Source organism: Coturnix japonica, chromosome 2 (genome assembly GCF_054131305.1).
Source record: "Coturnix japonica strain WE chromosome 2, WE-NBRP24, whole genome shotgun sequence".
NCBI classification, from domain to species: Eukaryota; Metazoa; Chordata; class Aves; order Galliformes; family Phasianidae; genus Coturnix; species Coturnix japonica.
Genome location: NC_140664.1, coordinates 53,673,663 through 53,695,121, shown reverse-complemented (window position 1 = coordinate 53,695,121; position 21,459 = coordinate 53,673,663). Strand labels below are relative to the sequence as shown.

Genomic DNA, 21,459 nt, shown 5'->3' with positions numbered 1-21,459 from the left:
AAGCTCCAGCTGCAACATTCTCGTTAACCATAAGCACTGATTTAGAATTGCCAAATTTCCGGTTGAAGAAGAAGAAAGTTACAAAACAGCTAAACCTCGGTGTAATGTTGCTTGCAAACTGACCTCTTACGGATTTCAATGAGAGCCGTTTTAAGCAAGAAGCTATGTTTGATAAAAGACCCATTGTTTTCACTGATAAATAATTCATGAAGTGACAGGGCTTCTTGATTCAAATATCATATGGTTTGTACTTAAGAAAGTAACTTGAATTATTGACTTCCCTTTAAGCGTTACAAGCTGTTGTTTCTTGAGAGTGCTGTAGGTGAACTAAGGTCTGATAGGAGCAGGTTAGGGAGAGTTACTGTTTGAGGTAGGAAAGAAGGAATTTATCCCAATGAGCTCTTCGATATCTGTTTTCTGAAAGTCTTTCTTCAGTCTTCTACAAAGGCAGAGGCACCCTTATTAGTTGGATCAACTGTATGATGTTGCAAGCTTGTGATAGCTGTTGTTGGAGGCTTTGTGAGGGTCAGCTGTCAGAAGGTGAACAGATTCAGTCAGAAGCTGATGCTGGCCCTCCCCTGCCCTGTCATGCCCCTTGTGTGCTGTCAAGAGATGGACATCCTCAGGCAGAAGGATACCCTGTATCTGCTCAGTCTGCTTTCTGGCTATGCCAGGACCCTGACATTCACGCAGTCTCTGAAATAGTGATCACACTCTTGTCTTTGTTCTGGAAGGCAGTAAGGTTTTCTGTTCTCCCCTGGTTCTTCCTGACCTTTGCTCTCTTCCTGTTTAGAAGCACTCTGACATTCATCTTAGGTTTATACCTGGACAGAATATATTTTCTTTTCTTCCAACACTGTCTTTTAACCTTGCTTTTCTTAAATTTGACATGTCATGGGTTTTTGTCTTATCCCTGTATAATAAGCTCCAATTGCTTTCATCATCCTGGCATCTCTTCTAGTAAGAAATTCACACTGCTACATGGGGCTGAGCAGCTGTGCACCTTGCATTCAGCTGCAGTTGTGCATGTGGGTTGTGTGGTGACATCAGTTCTTCCCTGCCTTAACTGGGAATATCCCCTCATGACTCAATGTAGGTCTTTTTTTTTTTTTTTCCCCTGTGAGATCACGTTGGTGACTCACGGTTGTCCTGTGATCACCTCATAGACTGATCTTTCCACTTGGTACCTTCTAAAATGATGGCTGGTTTCCCACATCCTGTGTGAGTATGCTAATCACAAGCTCATAATTTAATGCTGGAGCCGTTTATAAAAGGCGGGCCGGGGATGGTACTGTGGTTGCTGTTCTGCCTTGTGATAAGCCTGAGCCTAATGGTTAGCACAATGCACGCTAAGAAAGTCTACTGAAATAAGACTGTGTGTGGCAGAATACCTTGTTGTATTTTGATGGGGTCTCAGTGCAAAATGCTGTGATGCTGCTTCACCATGTCATCGTGGCTGTCAGAACTTGAAGTACTCAAGGAGCTTTTAAAACAGGAGAGGAGACATTGGTTGTGATTGCAGTCCCTGAATGTTGCAGTAGCTGAAAAGGGCCTCATGAATTACAGCTCTGGATTTAAGTTTCTAATGTGTGCTGGGCTGTAAATCATTTTTCTTGCTGTCTTTCCTCTCTGTGTTCTATATCTATGATATGGTGGAAAGTTTTGCCTTCTCATGTGTTTTTTGCCCTTAAGTTGCCAGACCTTTAGGGAAGGAATGTTCATTCTGTCCGTCTTTTTGTGCAGTTTGGCATCATAAGACTCGGTTTCATAGCTGTGAACCCTGTCATAAGCTTAATGATTATAATTGAAACATTTTCTTCATTATTCTAGAAATATTCAGTTAACAATAAAAATAGAATACTTTATGTCTGCATATCTTACAACACATCTTGTTCAAGGATGATGTGATATTGTGATGGGTGCGGTGAATACCTTTTAAGAGTACTTAGCTTTTAATCGTATAGAGGATTTGAGGTTGCATTTTGGTAATCATCTTTGAAAATGAATACACTGCTGCTTATTTTATTAAAACATGAGTTTCTTACTCTGTTATTTTGGCACACTGCAAGATTTACTTATTTATTGTAGCCTGAATAAAATATGTATTTCGTGTAAATGCTGAACTGAGTCATAGAATCATAAAAGTTGAAGAAAGTAGTGTTTGGCCTGGCACATTTCTTTGTCTTCCTTTTAAGATGAAGCAGTCTGATTTCCTTTTTAATGAATGAAGGGGAAACAATTGTCTTGTGTGTGTTTTGTATATTGCCGTGTTTACGTAGAATTATATTTTCCTGGATCTATTTTTCTCTTCAGTAGTAATTCAGTAATTGTTATTTCTATACTCTTTGTACATAGCCTGTACAAGAGCTGAGAGTACTACATTTAGTACACGAAATTTAAGATTGAAATGAGGCATCTGAGTGTGATGCAAAACGAAATTCTTAAAGCATATTTGTTGAGGTACACATACAGTACTGCTATCAGGGTAATGTACAGGCCTAAGCATTTTCTCATGCTGATTTCAGTGACAGGCTTGCTGCTGTTACTCATAAATAATTTGAAATTCCAGGTACAACAACTCACAGCTGAGTGACTGTAACCTGCTGAGCCTCTGACCTCAAGTGAATAAAGGCCAAAGTACCCAGAGTAAAATTCCATTTGGAAAGGAGACAAATCTGTTTATTTCTCAGGTATATCATCTTCCTTAGCAGAAGGTCTTTTTGCTTTTTCAGTTCAGAGGAGAAAGCAAGCCACTGTATCACTGGCAGACAAAATCCAAAACTGAAGTCAGCCTCGACCAGGCTCTGAGCAACCTGATCTAGCTGTAGATCATGGAACAGTTTGGGTTGAAAGATGTCCCTGTTCATTGCAGGGGAGTTGGACTAAGTGACCTTTAAAGGTCCATTCTAACTCAAATTATTCCATGATTCTATGAGAATCTCCAAACAGTGTCATAGTAACTGTGTTGCCACAAGTAGAAAAATTGCTTCTCTGTAGCCCTGTAAGCCACTTTGCTTCTGGAATTAGTTTATTGCTTTAGAGGCAGAGCAGTTTGCAGTTACCTGCTGAAGCTTTGTGAGTGTCACTTGCAGTTTGTAAGTGGCTTTGTGCTGGACAGTCTCATTTGTGTGTGTGTTAATGAACTGTGGATGATAGTGACCTGTTGGGAGGCTGTCACAAGATCCTTAAATCTTAAGCACAGATTAAAAAGTTGGGGTCTAAATTTCCATGAAATTACTTCAAATTAAATAAAAAATAATTACTTTCAAAGCATAGTTTCATGTGTGAATGCTCAAGCAGTCAGGCTAGGAAAAGAGAAGGCAACAAGAAGAGAGAAACTTAAGACATAAACAGCGAGGAACCTAAGTGTATTTGTTAAGGATGCATGCTTTCATGTCTGGAAAACCACACTCAGTTTTGTGCCTCCTTGGCAGTATGTTTATGGGAAGGCATTGCAGCAGTAGGCTGAGCCAAGAGGGAGTCAACTAGGAGTAGGGTGAAAAGTCAGAGCCTTTCGTAATGTCTATATTTATGCCAAATGTAATAGAGGAGCATTTACAGGAAACCCAACTCTAGGTCGGGGATGTTTACAGTATGGAGAGAGATTATATATGAAGTCAGAACTTCATATAGGTGGGGCAGAGTCTTTTTTTTTTTTTCTTTTTTTTTTTTTTTTTTTTCTGTTGTTATTTAAATGAGAAAGAGTGGTTCATTGTTTTCTGACAGTAATGTTAACGGTGTCTGGAGAGGATGAATCATCTTCTTGTCCTGTCAGTCACTTGAATATGAGAAGATAAGAACCAGCGTGTAGTGCCTTGGTGCCTTTGATACGTGAGCATTCAGAGCTGCAGGTGTGCATTTTGACATCAGTCTCTGTGGTGTGTTAATGCAACACTGATCATCAAAGTGGCTGTGTTGCTGGGGAGCCTTGGTGACCTGACTTGCTTATAAAGAGAAAATATACCACTCACCGTTGGGAAAGGACTTCTTGTTTTTCTAAGTAAACACGCAGAAAAATGTGAGTCTTCAAATGTATCTTGGTTTGATTTTCATGGTATCTCTATTTTTATGTGCAAACAGGTGTTAGATCTTCTCTAGTTGCAGAGTACTGTAAGCTCAAAACTTGAACGTCTCCAAGTAACAAATAACAATTCTTGCTGTATGACTTCTTGATTGCTCCTTGCTTTTTCTACCAGTGTTACTAGGAAGATCATCACAGTGGCCTGAAATTATTGAGTGAAACTGAATTCCGTTTTTCTTGTTTTCCTGGCTACGTTTATGTTATGTTTCGTTGCTCACTAATTTCTCTCGCTTTGAATTCTTCAGCATTTAGAACAGGTGTGTCCTTTAGTTGCTGATTCATTGAGGCCAAGAGGTTAAGTCCACTGCTGCTGAAGTATGCTCTTGAGGGGAACATCTTGAGTGATGTACACCGCTAAGGGATTGCAGAAGTACAGGCAGTGAAATGTGCTTATTGTCTGTACTGTGTACAGAATGAGTGAGATTATGGCGTGTCTGTTCTTTCTTACACTCTCTATTTTACTGTGCTGTTGTGTGCTTTTTTTGTTTGTTTGCTTTTTCTCTCATTATTTATTAAGCTGCAGCATCAAAATATTTTGTCCCTTGAGTGCACAAGTGCCAGGGAAAAAACCACCAGTGATTCTGAGTGTTCTCAGAGGGTTGTAACAAGTTCATGCTTGCTCCTCAATTTTGTATGTCATGCAGACCTAAAAGATCCTGCAGCATGGGGCAAATTGTTAGGTTTTCTTTGTTGTTATTGTTTCGTTTTTCAGTGAGCTACCCAAGGGGATGAAAAGTGAAGATGTAGTGGTAAAGCCAATATATAACAAATGAAATGAGGTTGTTAGTGTTAATGAATGAAATATGAATAGGTGTATCAGTCCTAATTGCATGGCGGAGCTACATTTCCTTTTTTGGATCAGACTCAAGGAATGTGTATATTATGCATATATGTGGTCCTCTCTGTTCTCTTGGCTGGCACTAGCTGAAGAAAGGAAGAAAAATGAGAGGAAATAAGTAAACATAACAAATAAAAGGCAAGATTATTTTCTTATAGGATAGAGAGAAAATTGTTATCAAAGCAGTCACAAAAGGTAAAATAATAAAAAGAAATATACATACATTTCAATTATTTTGGTGTGTTTTGTGATGGTATACAAAGTGTATGTAAACTCCTGAGATACTGTGTGAGCATGGGGGAGCACTTTCTTAGATCAGCAGTGTTTCAGAACTCAACCCATCTCTTAGAGAGCTGCTGTTTTAATTCTAAGGTTCTCACCAAGGAGCACATGTTTATCTATAAGTATGAAAATTCCTGTAATGTTTTGATAGGCCCAGAAGGCCAGGATTCTGCTATGCAAGGTTCTGTATGAACATAGTTTAAAATGCACACGTTGGTATTTGCTGCTGGTAACTTCTCTGATCTGTGTATTATGAATGCCACTAAAATCTTGGGCTTGATCATTCACGATGGATAAATGTATGTAGAATAATGTGCATTTCCCTCAGGAAGGGTTCCTCACAGACATTACCATGGCGGAAGTCAAAAGTGAAACAAGGTTTGGTCTAGCAGGGATTGCACACTTTCATGTTTAATGAAAAATTAAATAATGATGACGCTTGAAAGGGATATGAAGCACTATGTTTCATAAAGTAATTTAACACTTGAATTTCAAGAGGGTGGAAATTCTAGGAAGCAGTTTGTCCCTGAGGTGAATTACTTTTATGACGGGGTTGCTGGCATCTGTCTCTGGCTGTGACTGCTGATGCAATTAGCTACAGGTCGGTCACCTGAGACTGCCAGTGGTTTTCTTTCTTGGTACATCCTAGATCCTAGTCCTAAATTACCGCACTGAGGGAATATTGAAGAAGCAGTTTAGGTTTGCCTAGTATCTCAATCTATTTCAAGGCAAGGGCTGAAGGGCTTATTTCTAAAGACGTATGTCACACTGAGAGCCTTAAAACTGCTGCAGCATTTCCAGCAAGCTGCTTGGCAGTGCTGGGCAGTACATCAGCTGCATACACGGGCCTGACACTGGAAAACAAATGTTTTGCATGTCACTTCTGCCTGAGTTCATAACCAAGTGTCTGCATTAGAGGGCTAACAAAATGAGGCAGAATTCACTCACTTCTTCAAGGTAATTGAACTGTTTTATTTTGTCTAATATGATTTGGATGTAGTAGAAAAAAAAGAAAGGAATATTCATTAACTTAGCAAGAAGTTTGAAGTAGATTTCTGATATAGTTTTATATTCCCTGATGACTCTTCCCATATGCAAGTAAGCACTTGGGAAACGTATCTAGCAGTGCAGCTCTGCACCATTACTCACCAACATCAGTCTGCGGTGAATACGTATTCCTCGACAAGGTAGTGCAAGGTAATAATTATGATTGGGTACTTGTAAATATGTAAGTACTTGCATACCTCCATTATTCTAAGTAGTTCTGTTGAGTCATACTTAAGTGTGTGGGAAGAGGTAGGACTGAACCCTTATTTTACATAACTAAGTTACTCTTCAAAGATAATATTTAACAATCCATTTTCAGCGTCCTGTGATTTACATTAGGTCGTATATGTGTTTCAAAAATAAATCACCATTAATATTCAATAGAGCTGCAGTTGTATTGAATAAGCATTGGCTTATACCCTTGTGTAATTCCTGAATTGGTATCACTTTTCAGTTGTTAAGATCAGCTAGCTCCTGTGCTGAAGTGTATTGATCTTATTTAGAGTATGGAAAGGTGATGGTGAGAAAGACTCCTTTAGAGTCTGACAATTAGAAGGAGTGGACTTTTCTCAGTCTCCTGTCAGTGTGTGAGTGTATGCAGCCAAAACAGCATAACCTGCAAAAATCTGGTAGCAGTGTGTTTCTTGGTGTATTCAGAAAGTTTCAAGGAACACATTTCTGACTTTCAGTGAAAATTCTGAATCACAATTTAAACCTCTCTATAGGGCACTGCATGTGTCTGGAAAGATGATTAGAACCCTCTTTTTTTAAACTACAAACATTTATTTCGCAAATAGCAAGGAGGGGTTTCTCCCTTTGGGTGAGGTAGTGACATTTCTGGTGTTGGTAGCTGGAATACAGCTTCCTATTGTGGAGAAAGCAGAAAGGAAGGCTTGGCCATCAGGTTACCTGCTAGCCTGGCTCCCTGAGGTAGGTGACTTGATGGGAAAAAGCAGTTGAGTTGATTTCCTCAGGAGGAACCCCTGGGCTCTTTCCTAGACTTACTGGAAGTGGCCTGGATAGCTGGGGTAATTCCTGCATCAGTCTGCATCAGTTTGGCCAATGCTGGGTTTTGGCAACAGAGCCAATCCAGCTAGTTCCTGGACTGGGTAGATCTGTGGCACTTTGCAGTGCCTCTCCTCAGCTTCCTGGGCAGTTGCTGCTGCACTCAGATCCCTTCCAGTCTGCACTGGTGGAGTCTCCTTGTGCTCTGTGACTTATGGTCATGTGCCAAATCTTTCATCTCACAGGAATTATGAAACTCAACGGGTTTCACCAGGAGGGTGGGAGGGTTCATGCCACTGTGGTCATGAGCTTGATCTTGTGCTCAGGCCTATTTTGGAAACTCACTGTAATGTCTGATTCATGTTTGATTGAATGAGGATTCCTGCATTTTTAGAATAGTTCTGTTTTCACGTTGTTTTGGGAGCTTTGTGACTGTTCCTGTGATGGTTTATCAGTGCTAAAGCATGTAAGGACTCCTTTGCAAACAAGGCTGTGGATGCGTTAATGCTTGTTAATAACTGCTGCTTTGCTGTGTGCAGATCTGCTTAGTCTGTCAACCTGAATGTTATGAAAGTGACTAAAAGAAAATACAAATCTTTTACCACCTCAGATTCTTTGAATACTTGGCTGCAAGTTCCTACAAGGATTGCACAGTGAGTAATCCCATTGAAGTCAGTGACTCAACTCATTGCATAAAGATCAGCGCACACAGAAACTGTGCAGCGGGGCTTCCTCGGAACAGCAAGAATCAAATAATTGCTATTTGTCTTAACGGCAGCCTGCGCTTGCATTCTGAAGTGAAAATGACCTGTGTTCTCAGGTTTTAATCAAGTAAGCTAGACTTCTGCTCAAGTGTAAAATGAAAAATCAGGTTTTCCCGTCACTGTAAATTATTCTGATGTTTCCCAGCTTGTGTCTACGGGTGCAGTCCTCTGATCATTACAGATCTGTGTTGTGTTCCCTCAAAATTAACATTTTTGCTACCTAAGCAGGTATCTACAGAACAATTTGCACTGCACATTTCCACTTCATATTCACATCAGAGTGAAATTTTTTAGTCTTTTTCCCTGAAGAATTAATTACAGATTTCTCCATTTATTAGGTAGCGTGAAGAATTCTTTTACTTTTAAGGCATTTTTCCGAACAGGTTGTTGGCTTTTGTCTCCTTGGCTAGGAATTAGCTTTATCCTTACATAAGGAATTTGAATCAGTTCCTGTAGAGAAACCTGATGCTGAGAAAAGAGATAGGTGTACATTCAGTTCCTACTCCTGAAGACTGAATAGCATTTTGTGTTTCCTTTTCTCCAAGCCTATTTTTTGGTTTTGCATTTAATTCCCTTTAGTGTGCAATATTTAGCATCTTTCTGAAAGATTTATTCAGACTGGAATTGGGAGTGCACTGGCAAACAGCTTGCCTTTGGTGTTTCACTTCATATGCTTGTCACTTTGCTGTTTTTTCCACCTTGTTTACTTTGTTTGTGCAGACACTTGAGAATAAACTTTTCTTATCATTTGCAGGTTGTGGTAGCATGAAATTTTTGTTATTCTTTCCACTGGCCAGCAAATTATTTTAAACATTTATCTGATTTAGGTTTACACCGTGGTATATCAGTGGTTCATCAGTGTGGTTCAACAGTGCCTGGTGTCATTTTTTACCTTGGCAGCTTGGGACTGGGGCTCTGCTGTTGTCTGTTTCTTCTGAAATCAGAGAACGTTTTGAATTGAAAGGGGCATTAGAGATCTCATTCAGTTCCCAACCCCCCCTTAGAGGCCTTACCAGGGCCCCATCCAGTTTGGCCTTGAACACCTCCGGAGATGGGGCATCCACAGCTTCTCTGGGCAACCTGTGCCAACACCTAACCAACCTCTCTGTGAAAGCCTTCCCCCTGAATTCTAACCTAAATCTCTCCTCTTTCAGTTTAAAGCCATTCCCCCCTGCCCCAACACTATCATCTCATATAAAAAGCCAGCCCCCCTTCTGCTTATAAGCTCTCTTTAAGTACTGTAAGACCACACTGAGGTCTTCCTAGAGCCTTCCAGTCTCCAGAGGAAGTATAAAGAGTGTATGGCATTCTGTTTATTGTGTAGTAATAAATATTATGACTAGTGCCATTAAGCTGAACTGCATGAGTGAAAGTTCATTATTCTGAGGGGGAAATGCTTGTTTGAAACTTCTTTTGCATGTTGTTTTAAGTTTCAGTGCTTAAATGATACCTTGCACTGCATTAAACTGTCTGAAGGAAGCAGCTGTGCGAGATACTCTAAATAAACACATGCCTCTATGGGAAGAAATATGTAGTGTAACCACGGGTGTTAAACTAAAAGCTGAAATTCGAGTGTTGTGGTTTAACCTGCATAAGCCGTGTTAGAGCTGAGATACAACGTGGTGAGCCAGAAAATTCGAAGAGGGGCTGCCATTCTTACCATGAGAGTCAATACTATAAAGAACATATCCATTCCTACCTCTACAGCAAATTGTTAGCAGTTCAGTATGGTGGTTTTTTGTGGTGTTGTTGTTGGCAATTGCTGCTTATGTAATGGCGAATGTGAATTGTAAAGAACTTACCTGATCTCTTATGAAGATTTTCAGTTAGAGATCAGTTGATAACAGCTTGGCTTCTGCCTAAATGCTAGTAGTCCTGGCTTATGTGTGAATCAAATGCTTCCTTTTTCCTCCTTTGTGTCTTTTTAGAACAGGGAAAGCTTCCTATTATTGCTGTTTATTGTATGAGAGCTGTTTTTTTATTCTTTGTTTTATCAGATGAAAAAATGGATTTGTATTTCATCATGATTCAAAAATCTGTTTTGTTTTTATTCTGTTTCAGAATTTGAAGTTCTGGTGATCCACCATGGGGAACCATGTAGGAAAACGAGAGCATAGCACTGACAAGTCAGCCAAGGTAAGAGCAGAAAAATGAAGCAAGAAATCTCAGAAATGTAGAATTGTAGAACCACAGAATCACTGGAGTTGAAAAGGACCTTCAAAGGTCACCTAAGTCTATCTAACTGCGCTGCAATAAACAGGGGTACCTACAGCTGCAGCAGGTTGCTCAGTGCCTAATTCAGCCTGATCTTGAGGGCCTCCAGGGGATGGGCATCCACCACCTCTCTGGGCAACCTGTGCCAGGGCTTCAGTATGTTATGATTTATGCTATGAAATGAAGATTTCATACGTTAATGTGTTTACCAGATCACTTTCACCATTACAGTTTTGTTACTGTCATTGTAAATAATGACTATGTTTTTTAAAGAGGGTCCTATGAAATATAGCCAAACCAGGTTTTGCTACAGAGGATTTAATGAGAGATGCCATGTTTTTATTTGCTTCAGATCCATAGCTTATAAAGCACTTCTCAATGAATGTGGTGGAAATGGATATATTCAGCCTTAGAAGCAGGAAATTGCAGCAATTTTTAAAGAATGAATGAGGTGATTAATGTTTTGCTCGTTGACAGCTTTCCATTCTGGGAGCCATTTGCTTTATCCATGAGAAGGAAACTGTATAGAAACATGTAAAATAAGGGAATTCTAATGGAAAAGGGTTGTCAGTCTCAGTACGTACAGCTTTAAAAATCTCCACCAGTAGAATGATGGGGATCATCAGAATGTTCATTGAAGTTAGCATTTGCTTTCTAGGCCTCTGCTGGCACTCTGTATTTTACATGTTGTGTGGTATTCTGTTTGTCTTGTGATATCTTATTTGTTTTTCTGCATTGTGCAGGAGGAGAACATATCTTAAAAAAAGATACATTAAAAAGTTGCTTCTTGTTCCTAGCTATTGCTAAATTTTCTTCACCCGTTCCCACCCAAAAATAACAGTTCATACTCTGTGTGTAAAGTAATTGCTCTTTGCATTGGACAGATGATGTAAACAGATAGATCTGCGGGTATTTCTCATTGCTGTGGTACAGATAAGCAGCTATGCCTAAACAGTGTATGCAGACTAGAATTCATAGACCTGCTAGTTCTCTGACATCTTTTACATAAGCACACTGGAGGGATTACAGCAGGAAGAGAGGACAACTGGTGACATACGTTTATGTTTCATATTTATGCAGTATTTTACAAAATGGTTTCGGTTTCAGTACAAATATTATGACTCCCAAGTTGTGCTCTTCTTCTTAATGTTTTTTGTCACTTCCCCTCTAGAAAATAGCCTTGTGCAATTCCAGCAATGTCACATGGACCTAACATACGTATTTAACCAAATATTTTGATTCTTTCTAACCAAGTGTGCAGGTGTGGCAGGTATGCATCCTAGTTCATGGCACACAGCTGCTCATCACACTCTATGTGCCTCTGCTTGACTTTTTGAGCACAAAATCTGGTCAGAAAACTCTGGCAAGGCACTTTTTACACTTTGAGGTCGTATGTCTTACGCATCTTCTTTTTCCTTATGAGGCCATGGAGAGTAGTTGATCATGGATAGCTGAAATGAAAATTACATTCATTTACCAGAAATGTTTTGAATGGAAACTTAATTCTGTCGTTTTGTGTAGATTAATTCTGTAGATTCTGCCCATCTCTCATCCTTTCAGAGTTCAAAAATACAACAGCCCTCTAAAAATTAAAATGGGTAATGCTTGATCAAGATCTCCCTTTACTCAGGGAAGACAGCAATAATGTTGCAAGACATGATAAAACCATATATTTTAAATCAGTAAATACATGGCTGAGCTGCTACTATGTACTCTATGTAGCCAGTCAATTTTGATTCAGTTTGTAAAGGCAATAGTATAGTTCCTACCAACAATAGAAACTGTTAGTACCATACTTTTTTTTTATTTTATTTTATTTTTATTTATTTATTTATATATTTATTTTTCCCCTTTTAAGCTGAAGTCTCTCTTTCATCTTTGTTCAATACAGCTGTAAATTAGAACTGTTTTCTCACCAGTCTTGTGGTATCACATGGGAGGCAATTGCTGGAGGCTTGTAGAGGCCGCAGTGGAAACACTGATCTGCCTCTCTCTGCTCCTAGCAGCAGAAGAACTTCAATGCAGAAGGCTAACAGCTCATGAAAGCCATTGTAAAATTCATTGCTTGTAACTTTAGGCTTTTTTCATGTCCCAAAATGTAGTGCCAAAGAGTATCATCTTAGGCAGCTGATTTGAACCCATGATAATGAGATTTGCTGCACAAATGCTTTTCTGGTTCCTCAACAGCTAGTCCAGTTCGCTACATGGCTATTTAATGTATAGTGACATTAAAGACATTGCTACTAAACTGTAACTCTTGGTTGTACATTACATGTCCTACAGCACAGCAATTGCTGTGGTTTTGTTGTGCTGCTGTTGTTTGCTTGAGTTGGCATCAAGCTTTGTTTTACTTTCAGTAAATGTAGGTATTTGATGACAAAAAGTGGAAAATCAGAAGGCAGTTATTTCATCAAATGAAACTCTGATGTTCTCAAATAGGGAAATCTGCAAAACATGACAAGATGGCTTCCCCTGCTGTGATTATCTTTTCAAAGTACTGTTACCCACTTGAATTATAAAAATGCCAGGCTATCAGGATTCATCCATATCCTGAAGAGAAATGTGAAATTAATTGAATGCTTTGAAAATAGGTATATTTTATCTAAATAACAAGAAAAAATAACTTTTATTCAAATAAATAATAATTCACTTTATTTCAGTCAGATTTTTGCTTTGTATTTCACAGACCTGCATTTTTTTATAGTTTAAGTATTGCATTAGAACAGTTCCCTGCCACTGCTTATTTTGTCTGTTTCACTTAGAGAATTCTGTTAAGCTCGTATATGACCATCCCTAAATATCTGAACCTTTTTGGTACCCATCAGAACTGACTCTTACCTTCAGTGCTGATTGTTTAGGCCCATGGGAAGAAGTTTTTTGGTCACTGTCAACAACAGCTACCCTAATGAGAAAGATGACAGAGCATGATTTCTCTGTACTGTGTGTCACATAGTACAGTGGACAGCTGGAAAGTAAGCTTGTTAGGATGTAGTGCTCAGGGATATGATTTAGCAGAGTGTTGTTAGAGTTAAGGCACTATGGTTAGGCTGTGGTAGGGCTTGATGATCTTTGAGGTCTTTTCCAACCTGGGTAATTCTGTGATTCTATGAAGGACTAAAAGCCATTGCCCTGCCATGTAAATAGATTGCTCAAGACTGTGTACACCTGGAACATTACTAGAAATGCTGGATCATTTACCTGTTCCATGTCCTTGATATGCTGTGAATAACACAGAGGAACCAAAACCAGCTGTTATCTGTGATGTCCAGCTCTGGGGAACTTTGGGAAAATTAGCTGCAGTATACTGACTTTTCACAGACTGAAACTGAAAATAGATGTAGTGATGATAATGCGCTCAGCCTACAGCTAATACTTTGTTCAACCTGCATAAGCTATCTGCTAACAGTGGCCTGGTCTTTCTGTGTAGCAAGTATAGACTACCATGTTACTTTGATTCTGTACTCTGTTTTGAAGAGATCCATTTGATAATTGTAACAAACTAACTAGTTCTCAGTGTTTGATCAAACTCAGCACAAGGAGTTCAAGCTAAATTGTTACATTTCTGTAGAGCATGTATCTGTAAGTCATATTGTTTCTACTCTGATTCCGAACAGATTCTGCCTCCTCTTCCTACTGCTGCTTGTCTTGCTAACGTTCAGAGATCTTATACCCTCTGCAGCCTTACTCCTCGTAACATTGACAGAAAGTTTTCTGTCTCTCTCACAAGAGACAAGTGAGGTTCTAAATCAGGCTGGCTCAGTACAGTATATGTTTCACCTCATAGACACTGTACAGTCAGCAAACAAAAAGGTTTTCACACTGAGCTCCACTTATGCCCTACCTCAGATTGCTAAGAATGCTTGAAGACCTACACTATACATCTGTGTAGATACATGTGGGTTGGTTTGGTTTTTGTTGGGTTGTTGTTATTGTTGTTGGATTTTTTCTTAAGTATTTGCTTTGTTTTTTACACCAGGTGCTTCCTCTTGGTACGCATGATAAAGTACCAGGAAAGAAGAAGGAAAAAAAAAAGACAAAAAAAAAGACAAAAAAAAAAAAAAAAAAAAAAAAAGCCGCAGATGAAGTAATCTGTTTTGTTAATTGAACTTGTTATTTTTATAAGATAAAGATTTATTTTTGAATACATGTGGCTGAAAGATACTTGATATACAGATTATGTAAGTTATGAAGCTTGGGATATGCTTTTCCTTTTTAAAGTGGAAATAATCTATTATATTGGATTATAATATGTTTAAATAAAATATTATTAGCATACAAAAAAGAAAGAAGAAAAAAATGCTTATTCCCTTTACGTTTTCTTCTGACAAAGTTGTACAGGACTAATCTATTCTTATTTTCCTGATTTATTTATTACTTCTCTCAGTTTTATCTTTGTAAAACAAAGAGAACAGGAGCTCTAGTGGTATATTCCTCTTTGTAATTTGATGTATGGATTTAAATACTCCCTCCCAAGTCAATGTATTTCTGAAGGTAAAGGAAGAATAAAGTGAGAGTGAGAAAAGTGTTTTCACCAACCAGTTTTACAGGTTGCCTGTTGTAAAAATTCTCTTGAACCACCAGCATCTGGTCAAACCAGTGTCTGATATAAGGAAAGACTGCTTTAAGAAAAGGCAGTCCCCTTCTATGGAGTGAAGGACGGTTCTGTAAAGCTGGGTTAAGCAATACCAGTTCAATTTGACGGATGTCTGCTTTCTTCAGATTCTATCATCAACTGAGATTTGGCCCTGAGCAAATTCCTTTATGCTGGCTTTATCCCCCTGTTTCATTTCCTAACCTTCATACTCACTAACTAGACTGCTTGCTGGGATGGATGCTGTGCCATTCTGTATTAGTAGCAGTACTTTGAGACCTTGAGCGAGGCCTTCAGGCACTGATGTGCTTCAGTCAGTGAGATGATATCACAGAGGTAGAGAGGACGGTGCTGTTCAAAGCATCTGAGAATGCCAGGCTATGACATCTTTCATCAAACATTAACCTGAAGATTATCTTTCAGTATGGTTTTGATGCCCATTCAATGTTTAAACTGGCAAGTAGCTCTACTACAGAGGGACCAATTTAGGTGTTCAAATTGAAGTCATGTGTTTAAATACATATGTTGCTCCAAAAGTAATGCCTACTATGCGTTTCCATACAACACATACAAGAAGTACACTGTTTGATAGAGCAAATTCTCAGCCACAAAATACTGTTCTTCATCATAGTCACCACCATTAGCTATGTGTTTTTGGGAGCAACAAGCAAGAGTCTGTATGCCATACAGACATAGCAAATGTAAGTAAAGAACAAGTTCTGGTCAGTGCCACAGCACCTATTAAATGTATTGAAGGATTTGAATGAATTGTGACATTTGAAAAATTCCCCTAGATCTGCATTACAATGAAATAGTGAGTAAATATGTTGGTATGGTTTATATCAAGTACACTGTAAGCATGTTTTTCTGTTGTGAGCACAACTGCTAAGTACTAATGTTTCTTGATTTAAGTCTGGAGCTGTTTGAACTTGCATGGGTGTAAAAGGAAGAGGTATTGTCACTGTGGTTTTGGCTGGGGAGGAGGAAGGGTCGTAGGCTTTATTCTCCAGCCCAGCCTACAGAACTGACTAGCAGAAGATGGAAGACCTTTTAAAAGTCTTGTGTGTCATATGCCAAGCTGCTGTGGTATAGTTTCCTACAGTTTCCTTCATGTCCGTTTCTTGCTAACTTTGATACAGAACTACATAAATGTCTTGTCAGATGAGTGTAAGAATAGCACCACTTAAATTAGCAAGGAGCTGGAAGGACAGGGGTGCAATGCCCTCCTGTTCTTTGTGACCTCCCTGTGAGCTGGGCTGGTTGCTGAACTGGCTTCTGTGGTTAGAGTCAGCCCTTAATGCAGCCTGAGAAAGAAGGTGGTGTTCATTGCTCTTGCAACTTCACACTAAAAAAATGAAGATGAACTTGTTTTTAATCTTGAGAAAGCCTGGTGTGTTTATACCTTCAGGTGGTTTGTAGATCAGTGTGCTATTGTGTGGCAAAAAGTTTTATCACCTTTTCTGAAACTGGATTAGATAGGTCAAAGAAACAAATTTCCAATAGTTATATATGATTATACATTATATGTGTGTGTATATATATATTTATATATATGCATATATATATAGTGCAGTAATGTATTACCTTCAAATACAGTTATGTCTGTAACATCAGGTAGAGTGAGGAGCATTTTCCTGCTAGAGCTGAGCTTCATCAGTGGAGCCAAACCACAGCAGAATCTCCCCTCTCTGTGACCAGCACATAGAGTCATAGAGTGGCCTGGGTTGAAAAGGACCACAATGACCATCTATTTTCAACCCCCCTGCTGTGTGCAGGGTTGCCCACCAGACCAGGCTGCCCAGAGCCACATATCTAACCTAAACCTCCCTCATCTCAGTTTAAAACCATTCCCCCTTGTCCTATCACTATTCACTCTCATAAACAATCATTAAATATCTTCCTTGTGGTGCTTTTTGAAGTATTAAACCCCACTAAATGTGTGTTCTGAAATCTGTCTTCATCTTATTCCCCTAATGAAACTCCTGTTCTCTGATGTTCCTGGACATCAGCTGGAAAGAAGCATATTGGAGCCATGTTTATCTGGCTTCTCTGTTTCACCTGGGCTTGTATTTCTGATAGTGTAATTGACTGTGAAGTTGAGTCAGTGAAACTTGTCAGTAGATACAGTTTTACACTATGCATCACTACAAAGTCAGAACAGAAGCACTGCTAAAATCTGATACTAAATATTCTGCCATGAGAAAAGAGGAACTCTGAATTGCTAAGGGAGGTGCCTTTACTTGTAAAATCAGTGGAAATGGACATCAGAAGGAAGGGGATACAAGGTGTTTTTTACAAAGTGTCACTTTAACAGTGCCTTCCCTTTTCACTTCGGAAGCTGTAGATGAATGACAGAAAGCAATTTCTAATGCAATTGTGGTTGCTCATACACCGAATAAATATAACTTGTCTGCAGCTGCAGTTCAAAAACTTATTTTCCACTTTGAGTGAAGATCTCTTGGAATGTTTTTTGGTTTTAGATTACTTTCCTATGCCCTCAGCAATAAGATGACAGAAATAGCTTAGTAGTATTTGCTGGAGGAAAAAGTATTGTGCAAGAGGAAATTGAAAAAGCACTAAGAAGAGTAATACGGCTTCGTTCTTGATTGGTGTGATAAGGTTAACTTGAAAAACAATCTGATCTTTCAGTGCAGCGTCCCGTGGATGTGGCCATAACAATTTTGCACGAACCAAAAGCCACATGGTACGTACCATTTACATTGGATAAGTAGGGGGACTGCTGAACACCTGTTTTGATCAAGACAGTAAAGGAAATTACGTGGCTTTTTTTTTTTCCCCGCAGTACCACAGGGTGACATTCAGGCTGGTGTTACCAAACTCCCCTGTAAATAGAATCATAGAATATGTTGTGCTGAATATAGTGAGGTGTAGAAGCACTCAGCTCGCTTGTGAACTCCATGCAGCTCAAAAGATGCAGAAAAGAACCCAGAGCAAGAAACTGTACTAAGTCTATCACCAATGGGGCTTAAACAAGATACTTATTAGCAAAAAAAAAAGAAGAAGAAGAATGAAAAAAAAATGACGCAATTTTTGGGTCCTAAGTAAATACCATTTTGTGTAAGAGCTTCATGGCTGGATTCACTGACTGGTAGTGCTGAGGTTTTTACATGAGTCATGGAAATGCCAACGTACTGGCAACGTCTTGGTTAGAAGATACCATCTGTGTCTGTTACTTTGAAATCTGAGAGATTTATGGTTTTGTGGTCATAACTGACTTACTAAATGTCTAGCACATTTTCCTAGTCCTTCACCTCCTTCTTCCTTCCTCCTCTCTCTTCTCCATCCTCATACTCCTGACACCCATTTTTTCTTTTAGCATGCTATTTCCTGCTAGCATCTCCATCACTGACACAGATTCATGTTTTGATTTCCTGTGTCATTAAAAATAGTAATTAATAATTAACAGAGCGGTAACACAGCTAGAAACAGTGGGAAAAAAAAAAAAAAAAAAACAGTCAACAGTCAGCCTTATTGGGAAGGTGGGAACACCATGGAAGGGAAAATTTGCACCTCTAGAATAATACCTGTACACTTGAAAAGTCATTTTCCAGCCAAAAAACCAGTGAATCTATTAATGTATTTTCGAATATATTTACTTTGCAGCCACTTGGGGATATAGGCAGCCTCTTCACTGCCATAGCTTGAAGAGGTGAGATGAGCAGGCTTACTCCAAGGGAGTTTTCTTTCTGTTCTGATCTTCCTCATGAACTACAGACTACATTCTCTCTTAATGTTGAGCCAGAGCTTTCTTCTGCAGAAGAAAGTAGCCTTATGGTTCACAGTGAGAAATCCTGTATAAATGCTTTCTTTTTCCTTTTTCTCATCCATCTGAAATCCCATTTGTTTTTATGAGACTTGGCAGATGAAGGATGGTGAATACGGAACTGAATCAGAACCTCAACTTAGGGACTATAAGGAATGAGGAATGTTAATATCTCATAAAACTTGTTTCAATATTTGCTACTGCTATGTTTGTTAAATATTTAGCAATATATTTAGTATCTTAAATATGTAATGATAGAATATATCAGTGTATCTTAGTATTCATTTAAAGGCTTCAGAGCTCACAATAGGTGAGACTCACTATGTAAAATAACAGTTGTTTTGTTTTGTGTTTACTGCTATGCATAAAACTCAGCATGTTTAGGAGGATTGATGTTATTTCTGGAGCTTAGTCACATGGGATGAGATTCTAGGTCAAAAGCTGTGCATAATGAAGACTAAAACTCAGGGTTTTTTTATGCAGAAAGAAATAATTTGCCTTGTGCAGCAGGTAGGTTATTTGCTGGTAGCTGTAGTGCTAAGCTTTTTTTCTTTCTTTACAGCTCTTAGCTGTAGTGCTAAGCTACAGCTTCTTTCAAAAGCAAATATGCCATCAGAAAATGTATATAAATGTATTTTAGTTGACGTAGATCTGAATCAGAGTAATCTATTTTATTCAGATGTGATTTAAATGAAGCTACATTGATTTCTAGGTACTGAAAACATGGAATTGTAACATTTAGCTTTAGGATTCTTGCAGATTCAATATTTAAAGAACATGTAATTCTTCATATTTCCTTCAGATAATTTCTTATGAATGAGGGTACTGGTAACTAGAGAAAACGGGTGAAATATTTATTTACAATTAAGCTTTAACACTTTTTCATCTTCTTTTAGCCTTAATGCATTTTGTTATACTGGCCTGCAGCCCTCCTGGAAGGAGAGGGAACATAACTCCATTCTGCAATTTCTTCAGTGCACTTCTCTGTCTGTTAAAACCTTCTTTTCTCCGGCATTTTTTCCTGTTACTTATTATTATTTCTTGATTATTCTATTATAATATGTTATATGGGCCTTACAAAGATAGATAAAATATCTTAAACTGAAAGTTTTACAGAGCTTGAGGGAAAGGACGCTAGAGGTCCCTACCAGTGGATGCCCTGAGAGTTTCAGGAGCTCTGTGCTCTAATGCCCTCCCAAGAGATTGTGTAGGCATCCTGGCAGTCATGTTCAACAGCAAGAGCTTGACCAGCCATGGAAACAAGTGCTATCACTGTCTTTGAGGAGGGATGCTCAGTTTTTTCAAGCATCAAATGCTACTCTGGGATTGTGCAGAGAGAGTAATAGTAGAATGCAGTTAATTTGTAATAATGCTGCAGCTCTTGAGTCACCAGATTGTGGCAGAATAATAGATTTGTGGTAACTTGGAAGCTTACAGTGCTTAAAACGTTCTTCAAAACAATTACATTTTGCGTAGTCGGTTACTTTACAATTCAGTCTTGCTGCTTGCTGTATATTGTAACTAGAGACATTCTGAATATGGAGCCCACGAGGGAGATGGCTGCACCAGGAGCAGGGTTTGGCTTCAGTCCCAGCTTCTGAGCACTGGTCTCAGCAGTAGACAGGTTGTTCTGGTTTTGCCCTGATCAGCTTGCTTGAATCAATTATGTTACAGACTATGGGCTGATGGAGCAGGTGCGGAGCTGCTTTCTTCCGTGCAGAGAGCCAGATGGCCAGCTAATTGCCCCAATCACCCAATGAGACTTGGCCAAGTCTCCTGTGCAGATCTCAATTCAGCTGGTGTGCTGCCAAACTGGGTCTTAGGGCTTTAAGAAAATCATGTCTGCAGGGACATCTTGGAGTGTCTGGAGCTCACGTAGTCAGTCTTCAGTTGGGTTAATTTCAGATCTCGAAATGATTCCTAGCGGTTCCTAGCTGTTGGGTTTTATTGAGGTTTGACTGCAGCAGAAAAATTTCTAAGTAGCAACCCATGTTTCGAAGCACTGATTCTTCAGGATTTTGCCATGAGAATTTGTATTGAGTTACCTGTTACAGCAGAAAAATTGCATGGGGGAGAACCAGTGAGGACAATATTTGCTTTGGCTATGGTTTCTCGAATTCCTTTTGAGGATCTATTAAAAATCCTAAGGCTTTTAATTCTTTGGATGAAATAGGAAATGTTCGTTTGCTGTAGCTGAGAGAATACGTCAGACTTCTTGTAATGGGTTATAAGCTTGCTAACAGAAATGTAAGTGACAAGTATTTGCTTATCAGAATGCTTCTGCTGTATGTAATACTGAAATTATACGTGTAACCTCTCCGTGTGAATATATTTGTGAAATGCAATATGTGTAACTTAATCAAACGCTTGTAAGTCAAGACAATTTAAAAAAGAAAAAAACATTATAGAAGGATGAAACTTTTGGGAGCTAGAGACAAGGGATTGGGCAAAGCAGACTAGTGGTGTGTTCTCCTGCAGTGATGTGGAATTGAATAAAAACGATTCCTAGATATTTCCAGCAGACTTTCTGAAAAGGCTGTCTGTTGATCCAAAGGGATTCTACAGTCTGGTAGCGGTAGTTTGGATGCTCTTGTCAGCAAATTCACAAGCAGACTGCATATGGCTCAAAGATATAAGTTAGTTCAAAGTAGCTATTAATGTCTTTGGATTTATAGTTGATGAATTCTTGTCTCTTTTTTTTTCTTTTTTTATTTTATTTTGCTTTTGGTAGTGTTTTGTTTTGACTGTGGATTTTATACTACCAGTCCTAGCTGGAAGATATATAGCCAGTAGATTATACTACCTCTAGGGGAGAAGGTCAAGAGCTTTGTGTAGACTCTGTTTGGCTTGTGT

General features: G+C 38.9%; 1 protein-coding gene across 4 annotated transcripts in view; it reads left to right on the top strand.

Moving 5' to 3' along the window:
• The window catches only part of MBP (myelin basic protein), a 99,762-nt gene that overhangs the window by 13,126 nt on the left and 65,177 nt on the right, over positions 1 to 21,459 (top strand). For 3 of the 4 annotated variants that reach the window (XM_015855126.3, XM_085537581.1, XM_085537583.1), the window contains exon 2: positions 10,079 to 10,153. In XM_015855126.3, coding sequence (XP_015710612.1) covers positions 10,103 to 10,153 — 51 coding nt within the window. In that variant the 5' untranslated portion in view covers positions 10,079 to 10,102. Of the gene's footprint in view, positions 1 to 3,915; positions 4,019 to 10,078; positions 10,154 to 21,459 lie in introns of those variants that run through there. The other variant, XM_085537582.1, reaches the window with a different exon arrangement.